The 21,138-nt window shown below is 39.6% G+C and overlaps 2 protein-coding genes and 1 non-coding gene across 3 annotated transcripts; 1 reads left to right on the top strand and 2 right to left on the bottom strand.

Annotated features, from left to right (window-relative positions):
* Positions 1-8,236: 8,236 nt before the first annotated feature.
* Positions 8,237-10,508, top strand: LOC148862817 (dof zinc finger protein DOF5.6-like). Its single transcript, XM_088979755.1, has 2 exons — positions 8,237-8,560; positions 9,370-10,508. The coding sequence occupies exons 1-2, from the start codon at positions 8,510-8,512 to the stop codon at positions 10,276-10,278; spliced, it is 960 nt and encodes a 319-aa protein (XP_088835881.1). The 5' UTR covers positions 8,237-8,509; the 3' UTR covers positions 10,279-10,508.
* A 5,548-nt stretch (positions 10,509-16,056) lies between these two features.
* Positions 16,057-16,962, bottom strand: LOC148862816 (large ribosomal subunit protein bL12c-like). The gene has a single exon (XM_088978263.1). It carries the CDS (start codon positions 16,837-16,839, stop codon positions 16,267-16,269), a length of 573 nt encoding a protein of 190 aa, XP_088834389.1. The 5' UTR covers positions 16,840-16,962; the 3' UTR covers positions 16,057-16,266.
* A 227-nt stretch (positions 16,963-17,189) lies between these two features.
* On the bottom strand, positions 17,190-17,261 carry TRNAP-UGG (transfer RNA proline (anticodon UGG)). Its single transcript has one exon. It is a non-coding gene; the product is annotated as a tRNA-Pro (tRNA).
* Positions 17,262-21,138: the final 3,877 nt, after the last annotated feature.

The raw sequence follows: 21,138 nt of genomic DNA, 5'->3' as shown, positions 1-21,138 counted from the left end.
ATTGCCTTGCTTCATTTACTAACTATACGTATACAGGACAGGTCATAGGCGGGTCCTCCATTATTTGTGGAACTTTGGAAGCTAATGAAGCTCTGTTGGTTGGACTCTGTTGATAACTGCACAATCTCTGTATGGACCGTAGATCTGCTGGTTAAAGGTGATCATGCTTCCTCCCCTTAGCCCCTACGCCAATATATATATATATATGGTCCATCATCTCCTTTTGGATCCCAACCAGTAAAATGTCGACCTCTCGGATGGCACATTGCCCAAAATATTTAGATGACTGACGATACAGATCTGGGGGCCTACCGCCTATGGTTAATTTCAATCTCTAATCTATTGACGGACACATCAGATCTGATGGCCTTGTCTTGTAACTATTACTGCTAAATGGCAAAATTAAACTAGCAGTTCACAGGCGCTCTCGCCTCTCTGCTTGGGCAGGACGTGATCCAAATACTGCTACTGCCTGATGCCCCTCTGGAGCTGTTAAAAGAATGCCGTCCAGGTCTGTAGTCGGTCCAGCTCCATATATCTAAGGGCTGTCAGCTGTGACACCAGATCAGAGATCACTAAGAGTTTTAGCTAGACCGGGGCTCTGTACCTTTTGTCGAGCCTGGAATCTGAACTTCATCATTTCATGGTCCAGCTGCCCAGCCCAGTGTTCAGTTTTAACTTTAAGATCAGGTGGTGGCGGGATTTGCGGTCTGACCATCCAGTCCGAATTGCCAGGCCTATTACTAAACATTCCTTGTGTTCATGTCCTCGGTTGGAGCACAGCGATTACTACGGTCAATGGTCCGTCCAGACGTTACAGACTTCAGTTTCAACTTTCAAGCGGAAGTACCGTGTCCATGCTTCCTTTGGACCGGACAATAGAGCTTTCATATACACACTCTGTTGTCCTGGTTGCATGGTAGATTTTGGAACAACATGCCGTTCGGAAAGGTGGCAAAGCGGACACAACACAAGTGTTTTAGTGATGAGTTTTATTATAGATCGATCTAACACTAAGAAATAAGAATCAATGGCCTTTCCGGCCCCATCACGTCGTCATCGTGGATGTTGGTTTCAATCAGTTTGATACGAGACTCGTTTTTTTCTCTTCACTTATTCGTGGTTGGTTTATCATCATCGCGAGTAAATTTGGAAAGCCTGCAGGTCCCGGAGATGCCGCTGCATGGGTCATAAATGCCTTAGCATATGGACTCTTTGAGTCAGTCGTTGTTTGGATAAACAGACCAGAAAGGTTTAAATTTCTTGGGTTGGACTGAACTTTGGTCTGGTGTCGGTGTACTCTAGTTAAATATGACAAGTTTTTTAGACTATCTTTAAGTTTTAGGAAATTGACTAATTTTCTGACAATTCATTAAATTGTTCTCATTCGTCAAAGATGGAAAAGATTATTTTACCCACCACAACAACCTCCCTACTTTTGACAACCTTCTATCAAGAACCATGCAATATGTTTTTCTCAGCGGTAGCGTTATGAGTATTGTGAGCCAGTCACTCATAATCTTTATCACCCATTCAAGGATCTGGTCTTTCGTTGAAGGCCCAGGTCTTATGCTAGTTGTTGCCTTGCTTATTGCTCAGTTGGTGGCCACACATTGCTGTCTATGCCAAGTGACCTTTTGCTCAAATCACTGGCCATTGGCTGGGGATGCGTTGGAGTAATATGGATTTTGGTGTCGTTTATCTTTGCAATTAGAAAAAAAAAAAATCATCTTTGTCACCCATATGACTGCTGAAAATCTGTGCAGGTTTGGATAACCTACTTTGTTTATCAACACTAATTACTGAAGTTTTTGATCCGGCTGCTACGGATTGAGGAGTGGCAAGGCTCGATATAACCTGCTTCAGAACAAGACTACTTTCACAACAAAGAAGGATTATGGGAAAGGTTGAAGGCTGTATTCTTATCTGCAAGGTGAAGGTTGAGTTTTATTTTGAAAATTTGAAGAATAAAGATGGCAAAATCAACCACAAAAGGGTAATATTGGGTTTTTAAAAAATTCATATGTCAGTAGTGCCACATGTGAATGGATTATGATGGAGCACCAATGGGCATTAATGATAGTGGAGAATTTAGTCAATTATCATAAAACTTAGGGATAATTTAAGACTATATTATAAACAATAAGGTTAGAATTAGTCAATTTCCTAAAACTTTGGAACAATTTAAGACATTTGCTATAAATAATATGATAAAATTTATTCAAGAAAAAAAATAATCTATCATCAATTTGGTCTTGGCAAAAATTACTTTTGTTCTTGCAAACTGCTTAGACCTCTCCTATACTATAACCTCTATTTAGTGAGATCACATCTGCACTGTGGTGCCAATACTTCCTTGCAACCACCCCAATTAATCACGACCGTTCAACCATTTGTTAAAATTCAAAACATTATGCGATCTACTTTTGCATCATTGTCATTCTGAATAAATGATTGAAGGGTCACCATTCTATTATCATTAAAATAAAGAAAAATGATAAAAATAATTATATATATATATTTGTGTGTGTGCATTATTTTATTATATAATTGTTGGACTATTATTTTAGTTGGATGGGATTAATCTACAACAAATCCAATTATTACTAAATGGATGTAGGTTTTGATGCTGCGCGAACTAGCTGCTCCCTACTGGAGGTGATATGGCGTCTAGGCGGATGGCGAACAATTGGTCTACAAGAGGATTAGGGAACCCAAGGTTGCTAGCCCGACGAGGTCGCTCCGATGCTTAAGTCAGTATACTTGTTGCGAGATAAAAATAGCTTAAGAATGTAGAGAGCTAGAGAGCATATAAATCACGCGTACCTTGAACCACCGGGGGTGGAGCCTTTATATAATGGAGTCCTCGCGGGTTTTACGGATCGGTTCCGGGATCATCGTCACGATAGGATCCGCTTCCATGTAAGTTGGAAGATAATGCTGTCAACCGATAAGGTTCATCAATTCCGCCCTAATCGGGCGGGGACATAATGCTAGCTGTTACACAGTGTGATCTCATGAGACCCGGGATCCATTGGAGGGGTTTTTGGGACCACCACGTAGTGGTGTGTCGGTATCCCCGAACTGATGTCTTTAAGTCCCAAACTAGGTTGAATGCCGAAGTGCCTTGGCATCGAGGTGTTCTTGTTGCGATCTGGTACCGAGTCGATCTCATCTCAAGGTGAGCTCATCTCGAGGTCATTTTAGTTCAGGGTGGTTGGGTACCTGAGCTCAATTTGCTATGGACTGGTTACGTTAAGCTAAAGTGTCATCTCTTGGTCAGGTTCTATCCATATGTCCCCTCTTTACTAGGTCGGGCCAAATCACCCTTCATTAGGTTCCAAATCTAAAAGATCAAATTGGAAATCGAATTTTCAGAGTTCATTGGCAATAGTGTTGGATTTGATTTGAGCCGAGTTGAGCTGAATATTTAGCTATTTGAGCTCGGCTTGCTGAAATAGTCTTAGGCTCAAGCTCGAGCTTGAGCTTGATTTGAGATAAAGACTTGAGCTCGAGCTTAGCTCGGTTCAAAGCTCACAAGTTTGAGCTTGGCTTGTCTCGAGCTTGACTACATGCCAAGTTTTTTCTAAAGAATAAAAATTTATATATATATATATATATATATATATATATATATATATATATATATATATATATATATATATATTACATACAACAAATAAGAATTATAAAAATTATTTACTATTATACATAAAAAATAAAAACATTATATAAAAATATTATTATATATAATAAAAATTATTTATTTAATATATATTTATATATTTTTATGTATATGTATGTATGTATGTATGTATGTATGTATGTATGTGTGTGTGTGTTTATATAATAAAAAAATATTTATTTATTATATTAAGCTCACGAGCCTCACGAGGTCAACTCGAAACTCGAAGTGTGTGTGTATGTATGTGTGTGTCAGCAAACGAGCCTATATATCAAACTCGAAGTTAACTCGAAACTCAATTTAAACCAAGCCAAGCTGAGCTCGAATAGCTCGTGAGAAGCTCGACTCGTGACCACCCCTAATCAACAACTATAATAATACTTATCAACTAATACAATTCAATATGTATCACTGTTATTTTTAGAAACCAATATGTGGCATGATCCATACACTCACAGGGCTTGCACGCTTTTTGCATTCAACAAATCCCATGGCATACTAGGAAATAGGGGGTCATAGAAAACTGTACTGTATTCAAGTTCAGCACAATACCAAACTATATGTAGGAATTTGCTATTTGCACACTCTCTTTAGTTGTTTACTTTATTCTTCACTAGTGTACATAGGGGCACAAGTGCAAGTAATTAAAGAGTAAATAACTAAAGATATAACCTAACACAATATCGGGACATCACAATTGAAGACTTGGTTGCAACCGATGTCAATAACAATGGCTTCATTAGATGATCTCTAATGACAGAGGACGATGCCCTAATGAGTGTGTCATCAATCACAAAGCTAATTAAGGGTGTTCTTGATAATATATGTGTGATAACCTCTATTCATATGGCCATTCGTGCAAAGAAAGTTAATCGAATTGGTGAGGATCCAATTGAAACCGCCATACCCAAGGAGACAAATGACTCAAATCAGGATTAAGTGACAATGAAAAGCAAAAGCAAGAAAAAGAATTTGAAATCTAAGAAGATTGAGAGATGTCTCATTTGGGAAATATTTGTAGATCCTCTAAACAAAACAAAGGCTATCACCCCGTTATTTTTAAATTATTCTTATTCTTTTGTTTTTTTTAGTTTGTTTTCTTTTATATGGAACTTCGGCTCATAGCTTTGTTTTGAGGATTACGTCTTATGTCCCCTCCTTTTAATTATAATAAATTCTTTTCTTTCTTTTAAAAAATTGACTAATACAAAATGGCATGGGTATGTATCAATCTACATGCACTGGGTCCGTATTTACCAATATGGACGGAATACGATCCATTTTTTTGGAAGTCAATACGATCCATATTGTTGATATAATATTCTTATCATATTAATTGACATCTTAATTCCCCCATTGAATCATATAACTCCCATTAACACTCTACTACCGCTTTTTTTGTCAGCAAACAAGGCCTCGCCTATTACAAAGTCCGCTTGTTTGAAAAAAAAAAAAACCACTAAGTCCATTATTTAAATTTAAATAAAAAGTCATATACAATCAGCAAGATAGAAATCTAGGTTTGCCATTTAAATGACCGAAATCCTTACCATCAAGCTATATCACAAGTAATTGTTAAAATTATCATAATCTCAGTCTTGTTCCAACTAAATGGGGTTAGCTACAAGTACTTATAACATGCACTATTCTAACTTAGTCACCTATAAAAACCAGAAAATTTAAAAAAAAGAAAAGAAAATAAAGTGTTTCGGACTTACACCTCTTATATATAAACTAGAAAAAAATATTTTTATATTTTTTATGGTCCTTTGAGACTTACATTTAGTGTTATTAATGCGTTTTGGATTTTATTTGCTTTCCCCTAACATATCCATAGGCATCTTAAGGGGTGTTTGAGAATATGGTTGGTTTTGCTTTCCTCAAAATAAAAGTAACTGCCGCATAGAATTACATTGTTTTTATTTTCAAAAATAAAAACAATTAGCAATTGATGGTGGATCGTATGATCTTTGATTCGTCAAAGTAGAGACCTGGGATTAAATCCCATTGCCACCGGAGTTGGGGGATTAAGGGAAGGGGATGGGCTACCCTCTTGATGTAGCCCCATGAAGAATTACATTGTTTTTATCTATAATATGCATATCTCGATTTCTCTCTTAAGATCACTTTTTGGATATTCTTGACATTTCAATTACTTTAAACCTTGGAGTATGATTGGAAAGAGTACAAATATAATTATGTACAGTATAAATACATACAAAATAATACAAAATACAAGGCTTTGCATTCTACATATTTATATTTATACTCCTTCCAAATTGAGGCATACAAATACAAATATGTACAGTATAAATAAATACAAAATAATACAAGATACAAGGTTTTGCGCTCTATTTATTTTTATTTGTACTCCCTCCAAATTGAGCCTTAAGGTCAGTTTGGTAAGAGTACAAATGCAAATATGTAGAGTGCAAAACCTTATATTATGTATGTATTTACACTATACATATTTGCATTTCTACTCTTTCCAAACTGATCCTTAGGATTGAATACAATTGTAAGCCACAGTGGCAACACTGAAATGATCGACTACAATTGTAAGCCACATAGACTCCATTTGGGAATGATGCAAACAAAGTGTGAATGCAAATATGCTGAATGTGAAATGGTTCATGTAAATGCAAAGTTGGATTAGTCTTGCATTGACAGATTTACCTTTTTACCAGAATGGATGCAAACATGAATCCCAATAAAATATATATGCCTTTTTTTTTAACAAAAGTCCACATTAAATGAAAATTTACTTCTTTTTTTATATCGATTTACATTTACATCTCATTTTGAATGTAAATATACATTGGAAAATGTATTTTCTATCATTTATCAATGCATAATTGTATTATTGCCAAACACCGGAAAAATTGAAGCAGAATATATATTTAACCTAAACCGAGGTTTACATTCTATTTCCATCGTTTCCAAACGGAGCCTAAGTAGAAGAAGAATGTGATTGTAGGCTTTAGTAAGCTGGTGCTTCCCATACATACTGCCCTCTTTTAACGAAATAATCTTCTTGTCCACCACCCAAGTACGGAACAACAAGAATAGAGGTGGTTTGGCTTTGAGAACTTGTTAGTTTCTTGGTTCAGTAAGAAACAGTGATTACCGTTGAACGGGAAGATGATTCAAGGCGAAAGAGTAAAATTAAAGCGTACTTTGCTTTTTGAGTCGATGAATCTGATAGAAGGATAAGATCAGATACAAAAATGAGCGCCAACTTCACGAAAAGGATGTGATTGGTCCAATTTCAGAGACGTGAAGGAGAAATCATGAACAAATTATAGCCTTTGGCTGTGCAGTGTGGAAGAGGTTTTATCAGTTCTCAGAAACTAAGGAGAGGAGAGAGATTGCAGTTAATTTACCTTTACCTTTTTCATTCCAACTAAAAAAACCGTAATAAGTACTTCACAATATAATCTAATCATTGCAACTAAGGGATAGAGAATATGAAATCACGTGCTTATATGCCGTACTATCGTATCAATCGACCGACTCGGACTCGACAACAAGTGGGGAGTCTGATAAGCCCAGACATGTTGAGTGTTACATGGATCACTGTCACAAGCACACACCTGACACCTCCTGCTGCTTCATTGAATACTGGAATTTGGCTTACGGCTTACCACATCACCAAACCCCAAAGGTTACCGCGCCCGTTTCATACTTGATACATTCATTTCATTTGCTGACTCCTTATTGGTATTACGGTAATAAAAGGATGCAAGAGAACGGAGGGTTGAGATCGTTCCGGTTGATGGGAGTGGGACCCATTGAACAGTATTTTGAGAGTCCTTTTATTTAATGTATGTGCACTGTGCTCTTGGTGCAGGCAGGACAAAGGCTGCACGTGCCTAAGAATTGGGCCATAGAGAGAGGATACGTCACACGTGAGAGGGAATTTATCCTTTGCTTGGAGAGGGAGGAGAAGGAGAGACAGGGGTTCTCAGTTGTGGTGTTGTGCTGGCCTGTTGGGTTGCCTGGGTGGAGCCTGGAGGAGTGGAGAGAGAGAGAGAGAGAGAGAGAGAGAGAGAGAGAGAGAGAGAGAGTGTTTGTGGGGTCCAAGATGGAGGAGTGCTGCTTTCGGTTTGCTCTTTTTCAAGGACCCAAATATTCCCAGTGCTGTCTCGTCAACGTGACATTTGACAACGCCGTGATATCTGACGTGTTTCTTCAACAAAAGAATCCAATCCCCGTTCCCCCACCCCACCCACACAGCCCACAGGGACCATCAACCCAACGCCAACGGCCCACCCTGTTCTCTTATAACCAGGCTTTGATCATGATATCATCGCGCATCAGGACCGTTGCCTCCAAAACCGTAGTAATAGTCTTGGTCAAGCTGACCCAACTGACGGACAAGGTGGGCCCTCCCCTCCCCCCACTCATTAACCACCGACGAAGAGAAGAAGACCACTATACCACTATAACAGTACAAGCAGCAGAGAAGGGATGAAAGCCTGAAAGGAGGGGAGCCCACCCCCCCGGACTACCTTTTTCTTCCTTCTTATTGATGACATGACAACCCCTCTCAAGCATATCAACCAATCTACTCTCTCTCTCCCCCTCCTGATTCCCCCAATCTATTCCCTCTCTCCCCCCTCCCTCCTGATTCCCACTACCACTTCTTACTCCTTTAACACTACTCCTTCGCTTCCCCAAGAGTATTACCTACTATTCTCCTTCTCTGCTATCCTTTTGCAGTGCAGCTAGCTCTGGTGAAATTAAAATGAGGTTCTTCTGAAAAGAAGGGGAGTGGCTGTAATTAATTTATTTTTCCTTCTTCTGATCATTTGGCTTCGTTGAATGGGTCTTACTTCTCTGCAGGTCTGCATGGACACATCTGACTGGTTGCAGGTATCGATTCATTTGTTTGCCTATCTTTACAAAATCTAATTTTGTTTTCATCATGACAACCTCCTTATCCTCCCTCCTCCTCCGTTTAAGGTTTTATATTTTTTCATTCTTTACAAATTTCTAGCCATGTTTCTCTTAAGCTAGCGTTTCGATCCGGAGAAGGTATAATAATGAGTTAACAGATCCATTTTATCCCTTAAGCCCGTTGTACATTGAAGGTTAGGGTTTACGAAAAACCAGAGAAAATCATGTACAGTTCATGATAAACAACAAAAAATGACTATATCTATGCTTCCTTCATGTGTAACATTACTACACAAAACTTAAGACACACACAGGGAGAGAGAGAGAGAGAGAGAGAGAGAGAGAGAGAGAGAGAGAGAGAGAGAGAGAGAGAGAATAAATAAATTGATTAGATAGATATAAACTAGCTGCATATATAATAGAATTGTAGGAAAAATTAGATTGGTAAGTAGTGAGCTTATACTTGTAGTGCGGCATGGAATCAATGGATGAATCGTAAACGTAGGGGAGTGGAAGAGATTTGTGACAGATAGAATGACAAATGTTTTACATACTTATTAATCTAATAAAAGCTAGCAATGGAACTCCTAATGTTAGACATGTTCAAGAACAGTGTGTTCCAGTTCCAACTTCCCATACATGCATGTTTTGAGCATCTGGCTTGATTTCTGACATTCTGATGGAGTTGATATTGTAAAGAAATGGAATGTCTAATCCCAGATTATCTCTCTGTAATCGCCAATCTGGCACATTCTTATATTTCCTTGTCCTCTGAAATTAATTAGGGCGTGACTCACGAGGAAAATGGAATGGATGCTTCGTCGCCTTCCGGGGACTCCATTATTACATGCTCAAGGCCATTGCTGGAGAGGAGGCTGAGGCCCCAACATGATCAAGCACTCAAGTGCCCGAGGTGTGACTCCACGCATACCAAGTTCTGTTACTACAACAATTACAGCCTCTCGCAACCACGCTACTTCTGCAAAACATGTAGGAGGTATTGGACCAAAGGAGGCTCCCTCAGGAACATTCCTGTGGGCGGTGGATGCAGAAAGAACAAGAGGGTGGCTGTTAAGAAATCTGATACTGATCAATCACTACTTAACAAACACCCCAGTTCGTCATCTCACGACGTTACAGATCTGCAACTTTCGTTTCCTGAGGTGCAATTGTCACACCTAACCAACCAGCTGTTTGGCCATCCTGCTGCAAGTCTCGGGAACCCTAATTTCCTGAACAAGTACAATAATGCCGTGCTAGACAACCCTAGATCGGTCGATTTCATGGAGAACAGCAAGTTATTTGATGCCATACTGGGAAACTCTAGAAACCATGATTTCATGGGAAACAGTGAACTGGGTCTTGTGGGCGGCCTTGGAGTTGGAGATGTTGGTCATGGGTTCACACCTTCTAATAACCTCCATGCTGTTAGTTCTCCATTTGGGTTTTCCCTTGAAGGGAGCAGCGGGGGATCGTTTATGGACACTTGCCAGAGGCTAATGCTTCCATTAGGAGGCAGTGAGGATCCAAACGCTATAGAAGTGAAGCCAAACAACAAGCTCCTGACCCTTGAATGGCAAGATCAAGGTTGCTCCGAGGTTGGTAAAGATTCATTCGGGTATATCAACAGTCTTGGCTCATGGACTGGGGTGATGAATGGTTATGGATCTTCTGCAACAAATCCATTAGTGTAGATCAATCCAACCACTTGTTAGCATTTTTCCTACTACCGAAGGATAGGCTTTCGTGCCGTTGTTTCTTGTGGAGGTGGTCTTCCATCTTTTTCTTTGGGTTATCCCTTCTTTAGGTGGTGTCTTGGGAGTAAAAGACATTCAAAGTTGTAGGATCTTGTTGTCATACGAGGGAGATATAATATTCCTTTAGAAGAATAATAAATTTTAGTACATCTTTTTTTATGGTTCTATTCTATCATTTCATTTCTATGTGTATGTGGAGTGGGGATGGGGGTGGGGTGGGGGAAAGAAGAGGCTTCAGGCTTCTATGCGGAAATTTCTTTTTATTTCGAGTGGTATCTTTGCATGTGAACTCCTTTCGTGTCGATTGATGATTCCCTGGGCCTGGTAATCCTGATTCCTGAACTGCTGTCCTGATTATGATCCATGACAGTCTTGAGTCATGAGTCTTGATTGACTGGACAAGTCAGTTTGAATCGGCCGGGCCTGACCGTAAAATTGGACACTGTGACACTGTGTACATGAATGATAGACCGGTTTGCGGTTTCCATGATATCCGGAAAAGAGGATACTGATAGGAATGTATTGATTTAGATACAACTGGCCCGACTTAAGAGAGAGAGAGAGAGAGCTTCTTTGTCTTTTAAACTCTGATTTATAGATCCCAGTCCGGTCGGAATATTTCAAACATGTGCAAAGTGCAAATAGAACCCAGCTAATCTGGATTGATTCACACCGTCATGTCTTAAGGCTGTATTTGGTTTGAAACAAAAAAAGCAGGAAAAAAAGGAAGAAAAAAAGCAAAAAAAAAAAAAAACTTATACAAGATTTGTAAATGTTTCTTTACATTTTCTTTCCCTATCTTTTCCTTCAAACTAAATATAGCCTAAGGCCTCATTCGTTTTTTGATAAGTTATTTATTCGGGTAAATACAATTATTTGGGTAAGTTTTTTCTATGAAATATATTTGGGTAAGTCTATTTACCCATGTTCTTTTAATTTATTTCGTAGGTAAATAAGGTAATGACCATTTTAACCATAAAAATCCATTATTAGAAGGGGTATTTTTGTCACATTCAAGTGTTAGCAACTTTTCCCCTAAGTGGGAAAGTTATTTACCCACCTAGAGCAAGAAAATAAACTTTCCCTAATCTCAACATAAATCTGAAAAATGAATATGTGATTCTTGGTCAATGGGAATCAAAATCCCATTGACCAACTTCCCCCCCTCAAAATCCAAAAAAAGAACACCCCCTAAAAGTTAATGTATAGATAACACTACCACCCCTAAATGGCGATCATGTTGTTAATGCACCTCCTGTCGAATTTGACTTCAGTCGGGGCAAAGCTCATTCGAGTAGTTTTTACTGTCTTGCATTGAGAATATCTCCCTGTTTATGTGCTTTATTTCACAAGGAGATATTCCCAATGCAAGGTTGCAAATGGCAATTGGAACTGTGTGGGCATGAGCTTGCCCTAACAAAAGCTGATCTCCACTACCAAAACTACTTCAAATTCGATGGGCATTTTCGACCCACCCTATCAATTAGTATTACTAGTAGTAGTTCTACATCCAATAATATATATAAATATTGTCAAAAATGGATTTAAATGAATTTGAGTTCGTCTCTAAAGCTCTATTTGCTTTTCGATAAGTTATTTACCCGAGTAAATGCAATTACCTTGATAAGTTTTTCCTGGGAAACACTTACCTAGGTAAGTGCATTTACCTATGTTCTTTTTATTTCCCAAGTAAATAAGGCAATGGCCATTTTAGCCATAGAAATCATTTATTAAAAGGGGCATTTTGGTCCCATTCAATTATTGGCAGCTTTCTCCTATGTGGGAAAGTTATTTACCCACCTAGGAGATGGGCATCACTTTCCTAGACAAGTGATACCCACGAAAATAAACTTTCCCCGATCCTCACATAAAGCTAAAAAAAGAGCATGGGATTCTTGATCAATGGAAACTAAAATCCCATTGACCAACTTTCTCCCCTCTCCAAATCCAAAAAAATAATGCCTCCTAAATGTAAGGATCAATCCCTAGACAATGCTACGGAACATCAAGTGTATATTCCCAACTTCAATTTCAGTCATTTAGGAGCTTACAACTTCCTAAATAGTGAATCCGGATGAATCAAAAGTGATGGGTGTGTTAGGAAATGTGTAACCAATGACAATGCTACGGGACATCAAGTGTATATTCCCTACAACCTCTCAATCGTGATGGGATCTGTTCCTCAAAAATGGGCGCCTCACAAGCACATCTACCATGTATTGGAAACATCTCCCATGAATAATAACCAATAAAAACAGGAGATGCTCCCAATGCATGATAGGATGTGCATGTGAGGCATTATGTGTGAGAAGCAGATCCGGTCTCCTCTCAATCCCTCATTTTAAGTATATAGCTGTGGTGGGGTATTATTATTGGCTATACAACCCCTAATATAGCCATCAGGTTCATCTTATCCGGGTTTGTTAGCATAGCTCTCTCTCTCTCTCTCTTGTTTTGAACATACACCATGGTACCATTTTAATGTATTTTAATTTGAGAGCCAACTTATAAATATATTTTCAAGTACTAAACTTGCAATTTTTGGGAATTCAGGTACTACATTGACACATGTTGAAGTTGGAATACCAAAATTAGACTAACCCAAAGTAAAAGATACTAACCTGCGATTTACCTAAAATAAAATGTGCTAGATACATGATTCTTTTCAGTGCATAAGTTTTGTTTAGCTTGAATTATTTTACATAGCTGGGCTAGGTTAGGCCAAGTGAACTGAGCAATTTGGGCCCAGCCATAGTGTGTTTCTCACCTTATTTAACTCTTAGAATGGACCATCTAATAGTTGAAGTGACTGAACGTACGAGTTACCGCTTTGGTCTTTAGTGGACAAGCTAGTCATATAGTGGAATACTTGGGACCATAGAAGTCAGACTCGAGTGGGAGGGCTTAGGTTCATATGTAGTTGCTTTGCATGAGAGTGCGCCTTGTTTGGGTTTTGCACAAATGACTGTACGATGATGGACTTTGGCTTTATAGATAGAAGGGAAATTATCTAAAACTCACCGTTACTTTTCAGTGTTTCTCTTTAAACTCATCATAATTTGTCAAAATGTCAAAAGAACCCCGTATCAGTGAGATTTGTTTTCTAAAAACTCATCATCCATTAGAGCACTGTTGGTGTTGACAAAAGTTGTCCAAGTTAGCGTAAAAACAATTTTCATGACCAGATTTGCTCCTGAATGGCTACTCACCTTATTAAACATATTTTTATGATTAAAATGCCCTTAAATGCCCAACTGCCTTATATATAGGATTTCTACTCATTGAGAGACACTTAAATCTCATTGTGCTGCTTGAAAAGTATTCCATTATTCCAAGGAACTTAAAAAAAATAATAACAGGGGTTTTTTCTAGAATATTGAAAAATGGGTTGAATATAACATAGGGTAAAATGATAATCTACTAACACCTGTTAGTATGTTTAATGTCAAGTTATTGGCATGGGGTTCTCCGGATATTTTGAAAAGTTATGGTGAGTTTAAGAGAAATGTTTAAGTGAGTTTTAGACAATTTTCCTAGATTTGGGTTCACCAAACAATCAAACATTATAGGCTCTCAGTATTTCTATATTTTGGGAATATCTCTATACTTCTATGTTTTTATTCATGAGTAGATATTCACAATGCACAATTGGAAATGGCGAGTATGGTGCGAACACTGTTTAGTGAGGACTTAATCCGATTTCCGCATATTCATTCAAACTTGGGTGGGTTCCCACATGAATAGAAACTGCATAGAAGAAACAGAAGAACGTTGTATAGATTTGTGTGTGTATATGTATGCATCATGATTTTTAAAATCGACCCAGAGACTGAACTGATCAGGGGTCCAGTTAATGGTCGGTCCGTTCTGACAAAAAATAAATAAAAACGGTCAAAACCATTAGAACAGTTAACCACCTGGGTCAGCAGTTTGCTGACCAAAATCACGGTTTTTTGAGAAATCCCGGTTTTGGGGAAAAACGGAACCGGCCAGGTGACCGGTTCCCAGTTTTTCTGGTCCGACCGCTGGTCCGGTCCAATTTTGAAAACCATGGTATGCATACAGTGTTCTATGTTTATTTATTTTTAATTTAGTCACAGGCTCACACTCTCCTGGCTTGATGTCCTCCATGTAATGGCTTTTGTGCCCAAATTGATTAATGTAAGGCATATCGTGAGATTAAAGCAAAGGACGATGCTTTCGAGATAACTTTGATGTCAAATTACAGGGATCATTCTCGCTTTGATGAATTCTTTTCTGGAATGCCTTGGTTGGCACTCCCCTTTGGTGACGAGAGGAAAAAGTCCCTGAGTCGCAGATTTAAAGTTACTGACATCCCTACTGCTATAGGCAATGGACTCACAGCCACGGGCCAGACGGAGATAAGAGATCTTCTGGTGGCTCATGGGGATGATGCCTATCGCCCTATCCCTTCACTGATGAACGAGTGAAGGAGATAGAGAGGATATTGGAAAGGAGTGGCCTAAGAAATAAGAATGTAGAACACCAGCTCCATGATGAACATGATCTTTATGCTCACCCGTCGGAGGATTTACATATGTGACAGGCGTGAGGAGGAGAGAGACGGGTAGTCTTTCTATTTGCAAGGAATGGGGGGCAATGGTGTCGGTCCCAATTAATTGTACCCTCCACCTCCAGGCAGGGGAAGGCGCCAAATATAATGCTAAAGAGGAAAATGGATCATGGCGATCCATTTTATTCTTGTTGAAACGTGAAACTGATTGTGGTGTGCAACCTGTTTTTCGTTTTCTTTCCCTCTCTTCTCCTTCCTTTTGCTTCCCGTCTACAACTCTGGATATTATCTATGATTATAGGTAGAATAAGAGCTGTCATGTTCACTGGATCGGTTATAATGGTGATAAACTGCATATTTTGATTAGATAGTAAAATAGCCAAATTGGATATGAAGACCATTGTGGCATCCTTGATGTTCATGATAATATGCAAGTTCATGGGAGAAAGCCTTCCTACTAGGGCTACAAATCTGCAATGGTATCTGCTTTAAAGCAATCCAATTTCAATCACTTAGAACGAGCATGAAACCAATTTCCTATTTTTTGTACAATATTGATATAATATACCAAGGGTGAGAATCCCATCTATGACAAGGTAAGCAACTTCAGTTTCAGTCGAAATTCTTATCCTTAGAAAACGGGAATTTTATTGGGAGTTTAATGGGAAATTCTTATATGGTGGAACTTTTTATAGTTTTATAGAAGCATTAGAAGGAATGAAATTTCTTTGTGGAAAAATAGCTAGATATATATATAGAGGATGAGAAGAAGCAAACTTGTAGAAAGTTGAGGGAAAGGCCTCAAGGATTTGTCTCAACTTTCTGTTTTCTCTCTTATTTTCTGATAAACCATTCACAGTCTTAACAACTTTTTTTTTTTTTTTTTTTGTTAGGTTTTCCATTAGGCTAGAAAGTACGAGCTACCCCATGGATGATGTGGCAAAGGCATGCCGTCCACATCAGATAGGAAACCCTTTGAGACTAACCACGTATTCAGAAATGGACCACTTGGGTCTGTCTTCATCCGTTGTTTTTTTGAGCGCTTTTGGATGCGAAGATAAGGGAGAAATCCAAGCGGCCAAGTGATTCCTCCAACACCAACAGACTTCTTGGCAACAACAAATTAAACTCAAGAAAAGAAGTCTGAAGAATGGTAAGGTTTCATCGAGATACTATTCAAATTTCAGAGAATGGTGGCACAAAAATTACTTTAATTAATTAAAGATCTTCACTAAGGAGAAAAGAAAAAAGAAGAGGCGAATTTCACAAGAAATAGAACATAACGTCAACAGGAACAGAAATTGCTAGGATATAACCAACTTCTAATCCTAAATTTATTCAAAAAGAAAGAAAAGCGAAAATCAGAGAAATTCACCGCTGGTATAATCATTCTAAACAATGGAGATCTTCGCTCCGGCTTCTTCAAGCTGCTTCTTTGCCTCTTCCGCCTCTTCCTTCGATACAGCCTCCTTTAATTTCTTGGGGAGACCTTCAATCAACTCCTTTGCCTCCTTCAAGGCCAAATTAGTCAGTGTTCTTACAGCCTTAATCGTCGCAATCCTGGCGTTGCTGGGAACGTCCTCAATTAAAACATCGAACTCCGTTTTCTCCTCGACCACCGCGGGACCCGCCTCCGCTGCAGCGCCAGGTGCTACGGCCACTGCTGCCGGGGCGAAGGCGGCCGCAGAGACACCTAGCTTGTCTTGTAAATAGTCCACGAGGTTGCGAGCCTCTTCTAGGGTGAGGTTTGCGATATCTAACCCCAGCTTCTCAATCTTCTCGGAGACGGCGACTGCGGAAATGGGGGGAAGAAAGCTGCCTTTGCGGGAGATTTTAGGGCTTCGGAAGAGAGGGAACTCTAGGTTTTGCTTAGGAAAAGTAGAGGGTGAGTGCGCAGGAAAAGAAGATGAGGTTGTAGAAAGAGAGGGAGAGCAGAGGCTGAGAGTGGAGAGCGTTGCTGCCATCTTCTTCTTCTTCCCCTTGTTACTTGGGCGAAGAGGAGGGAGAGACGGGGACTGGGTTATTATGGATGCAGAAAGAGAGATGGAGGATAGGATAAGGTATATATAGGAACCAAATCCATGGAAGTGGCATTCGCCATTCGAATCGATCTTTGGCACTTGGACCGTTACACCCTTCTGAATTACCAAAATAGCCCCGAACCACGTTTCCTTTTCCCATTTATACATTGAAGGCAGTACAGTCCTTTCAAGCACTCAAGGGCTGATTCAGCCCCGTTTGAACGGATTTTGCTCTGACTGAGGCCAATCACTAGAAATTTGAAAATCAAAATATAAAATAATTAACTCTATTGGGGGCATTCCGAGAATCGAACTCGAGACCTCTCGCACCCAAAGCGAGAATCATACCACTAGACCAAACGCCCACCGAAAAAACTGATTCATCGAAACTTTTGATATTCTGAGCATCCATAGAAATTCAACACTACACTCCATCCAAATTGAGCCTCATGCTGAGTATGGGCAACTCATTTTAAACCAAATTAATTTGATCAAAATATTGACTGGTGCAAGGTGTTTCTTATTGATATCTAAAAGCATATGCATGTAGTAAAAGTGGAACAAATACGCTACCATGCAGACCTATGGCCGTGATCATGACCACTACTATCATAGATAAGCAAATTGCTAGCCCTTGGCAAAAAGTTGATTCAACCCGCGAACCTGACCCAACCCAACTCAAAAAAACAAGGGTTAAGGTTTCATATTTAGCTACTCGGATGCGAAATGACCCAATTCGAAAAAATCGGGTTGGGTCATGAGTCAACTCGCTAACTCGATTGTCAAGTTTAATTGGGATTATTAAGCATTGTTAGAAGTTCACTTTTTAATTTTTTCTATTTGGTCTTTACTTTTTATTGTGTACTCTTTGAATGTTCTGTTCAAGTTTTTTATTTTATATTTGGAATTTTAAAGTTAATTCTCTTAATTTTGACATTTTTATGCAATTTTTCTTTATTTCAATTATTTGTTGAGATAACCCGAATTGACCCATGGGTCAACCTTAACTTGAACATTTAAGGTTAGGGTCTAGCATTTGATGACCCGACCCGAAATCAACCCGAACCCAACCCAACCCACCCAACCCAATTGCCAGGTCTAGAAATTGCTATAATTGCTATTCAATAAATATTCTATGCGTGTCTCATGTCTCAACAATTTGGACCACCAACATATATATGATTACACCAAAAGTCAAACTTGTTGGATCTAAGGAGAGGTGAATTGATGGGGAGTTGTTGAGAGAGCAAAAATGAGCTATGTTTTGGGATTTAGTCATCTGCAAGCAAGGATGGCCACAAGATTAGAGGAGATTAGAGAAGGGGGTGTAGTAGGTCACTGGTGAAAATAATAGGGATTATAGCAGATACGGTTGTTCATAACAAGACCCAAACCAACCAATCCGGTCTGAACCAACCTGAGTTGGCTGGTTTTTCTTCATCACCGATCAGTTTTGGGTTACAAAAAAACATAAACCGATGGTTCGGTTTGGTTTTGATTTTATATATATATATATAATACATCTGATTTATTTCAATTTTAATTTATATTTGTGGATATATATATTTCAGCTTTATTTTAGAAATATACATATTATATATAAAATTTTTGATATATAAAATATCAGTTTTAATCCATCAAATCAATTTTAATTTATAGGCATCCAACCTTTGCTTTCTTAGACTTGAATCCTTTACCATTCACACCGAGAGAATCATTCACAAAACCGACTAGGTCGGTTTTACTTAATACTGCGTCAGTTTCGGTTTCATTTCTAGGTAAACCGACTAGGTTGGGTCGGTTGGAAAAACACCATTAAACCGACCCAACCCGACCCATGAACAACCCTAATAGACAACTTTTGGGCCCTAATATAATAAAAATAATAATTTTAATAAAATTTAAAAATAAATTAATTTTTTTAAATAATATGAAAAAGGAGCAAAGTTATTATTCTATCATCTTCTTCTTATAATTTATTCATCAGAAAATCATCCCACAAAAATGATTGAAGAGAAAAATCTAAGAAGAATAAAAAAGAATTAGAAGAAGTTATCTGGATTTGGATGTCGGCCTGACTGAAAATGATCGACGGGACAGTGGTTTTCAAACAATTTCAGTCACGAGTTACTTCCCTTCGAACAGTAATGGGTTCTACAGATGCTGACAGAGGTAAACTAGAAGCAAGACGAATTAACTACGATGATTCGCTCGGTGATGAACAGGAAAGCAGCGTTGAAGGAACAGGGTTCAAATCTGCCGCTGCTCTGGTGGTAGTTCTTCCGCCGTCTCTGTTCGGTGCTAAGATGAGAAAGAAAAGTGAACAATGCGCTAAAATCCGGCTGCCGCCGTCGCCGTCGCTCTGTTCGGTCACAAATGGAGGGCGAAGAATGACGTTCAGCTTGGGCCTAAGGTAAGACAGAGAGACGATGGGGACGAGTAAGAAGAGTTGTAGGTGGGAGAGAATACGGGGAAAACCATAAAGAGAAAGATAAGGTTTCTCAGTTACCGGTGAAAGGAGGAAAACGCCGCCACCTCTGGTTTCAGATCCGCCGCTGCAAAGCAGCGCTGCCTAAAACGAAAAGAAAGAAGGAGTAGAAAGGGAATAAAAGAGAAAGAGAAAAAGAGAGAGAGAGAGAGGGCGGACGGAAGTGGACTAAAGAACGGCGAAGAAAAGAAGAGGGATGATGAGATCACGGCTGCCAAGAGTTGCAACGGTGACCGAAGCAGAAGAAGATTTCGAAGAAGAAGAAGAAGAGATAAAAGGAAGAAGAAGAGAGAGAAAATTGGGCCGGAGTTAGGGGTGTGCTGCCGCTGGTTGTTCGTTGGAAGAAGGTAGGGGATGAACGGTAATTTTACCCTTATTTCATAATATTTTAAAAAAGTTAATCTATTTTTTAAATTTTATTAAAAATATTATTTGTATTGTTATTAAGGCCTAAAAGTTGCCCTCATCTCTCATATCCTATAATTTATGCTAAAAGGTTGATATTTTTATTTTATCTTTTTATGCATGCAACGGAGAATTAGCGTAACGCACCAGGTCAATTGTTGCAGAGGAACAACCACTATAGACAAGTGGAATTGTTTCACCGGCTTAATATAAAGTGACGGAGCGTGATTCAGCCGATATTAGCTCTCAATGATTTTGCCTTTCACGAGAGCAACGGGGAACCTGAAATGGAGAAGATGAGGGAACTCCAGGGGAACCCGGTGAGATAACTCTGAAGTTCAAGTTAGTATTCTTTCAAAGGCAAAGTAAAGACCAGATGACGCAAAATTCATATACCTTGTTGTTGGGGGTAGGGGGCTTTTTATAACTACTTTGCGCACTCACTACGAGGCCTTTGTCAGGTCAGGTATGATTATCTCTATTTCTGTCAGTTCAGGTGTCATCCTTTCTGCTGGGATAAAACCGCCACTGCTCCTTGTCGGGGCCGTCTCTGTAACTGGAGATGGCGGTGTCAGGTGGCAGTGGCAGGTGGCCGTTTGAAGTGCGGCCGTCAAGCGTCAGATCCCAAGTCAATCAGGTGTGCCGCCCTTGGGTACGAACTTCCTCGGTGTCGGGCATTGTGTGGTTTGTTCAGTTTGGCATCCTAGAGACAAAGTGCTGGAGTGGTGAGCGAGGTGAAGTTTTGAGTTCAGAGGTATGTTCTGTATTGCCATAGTGCAGGCCAATTCAGTGAGGTGAGTCCCCAACTGCTATAAGGCAGGTCAGTTCGGTGAGGTGAGTACCGAACTGCTAAGGCAGGCCAGTTCGGTGAGGTGTGTCCCGAACCACTATAAGGCAGGCTAGTTCGGTGAGGTGAGTCCCGAACTGCTATAAGGCAGGCCAGTTTGGCGGGGTGTGTTCCAAACTGCCATAGGACAGGCCAGTTCGGGTTTGACTTGGGGGCCCAAGGGAGAGTTCGGGTTCCCAGTAGCGAGTTCGGGCTGCTGGTAGGGAGTTCAGACCGCTGGTTCCTCCCTTTGGTGCTCGTGCCTTAGGCGTGCTATTGTGCCAAGCTGTTGCCTTTGCCACGTGTTGCGTAATTACAAGGTCAGGCCAAATCTTCCTTCATCAATTGCCCCCACTCCTCGTGGTAAGGGTCCTGCCCTGGCGCGGGGAGTTTAGCGAGGTGGTAGGTAGATTTGTCACGTACTTCAGATCTTGATAGCGCGAGGTACTTTGTCAAGGTTCTTCGATTTTCTCAAGTGTCCCAAAAGGCGGGAGACGCGCCTACCTACTTACAAATGCTGACA

This window comes from Nelumbo lutea, chromosome 3 (genome assembly GCF_056320005.1).
Source record: "Nelumbo lutea isolate HS-2025 chromosome 3, American lotus-T2T, whole genome shotgun sequence".
Taxonomy (NCBI): domain Eukaryota; kingdom Viridiplantae; phylum Streptophyta; class Magnoliopsida; order Proteales; family Nelumbonaceae; genus Nelumbo; species Nelumbo lutea.
This window is presented reverse-complemented; position numbering and strand designations above follow the sequence as displayed.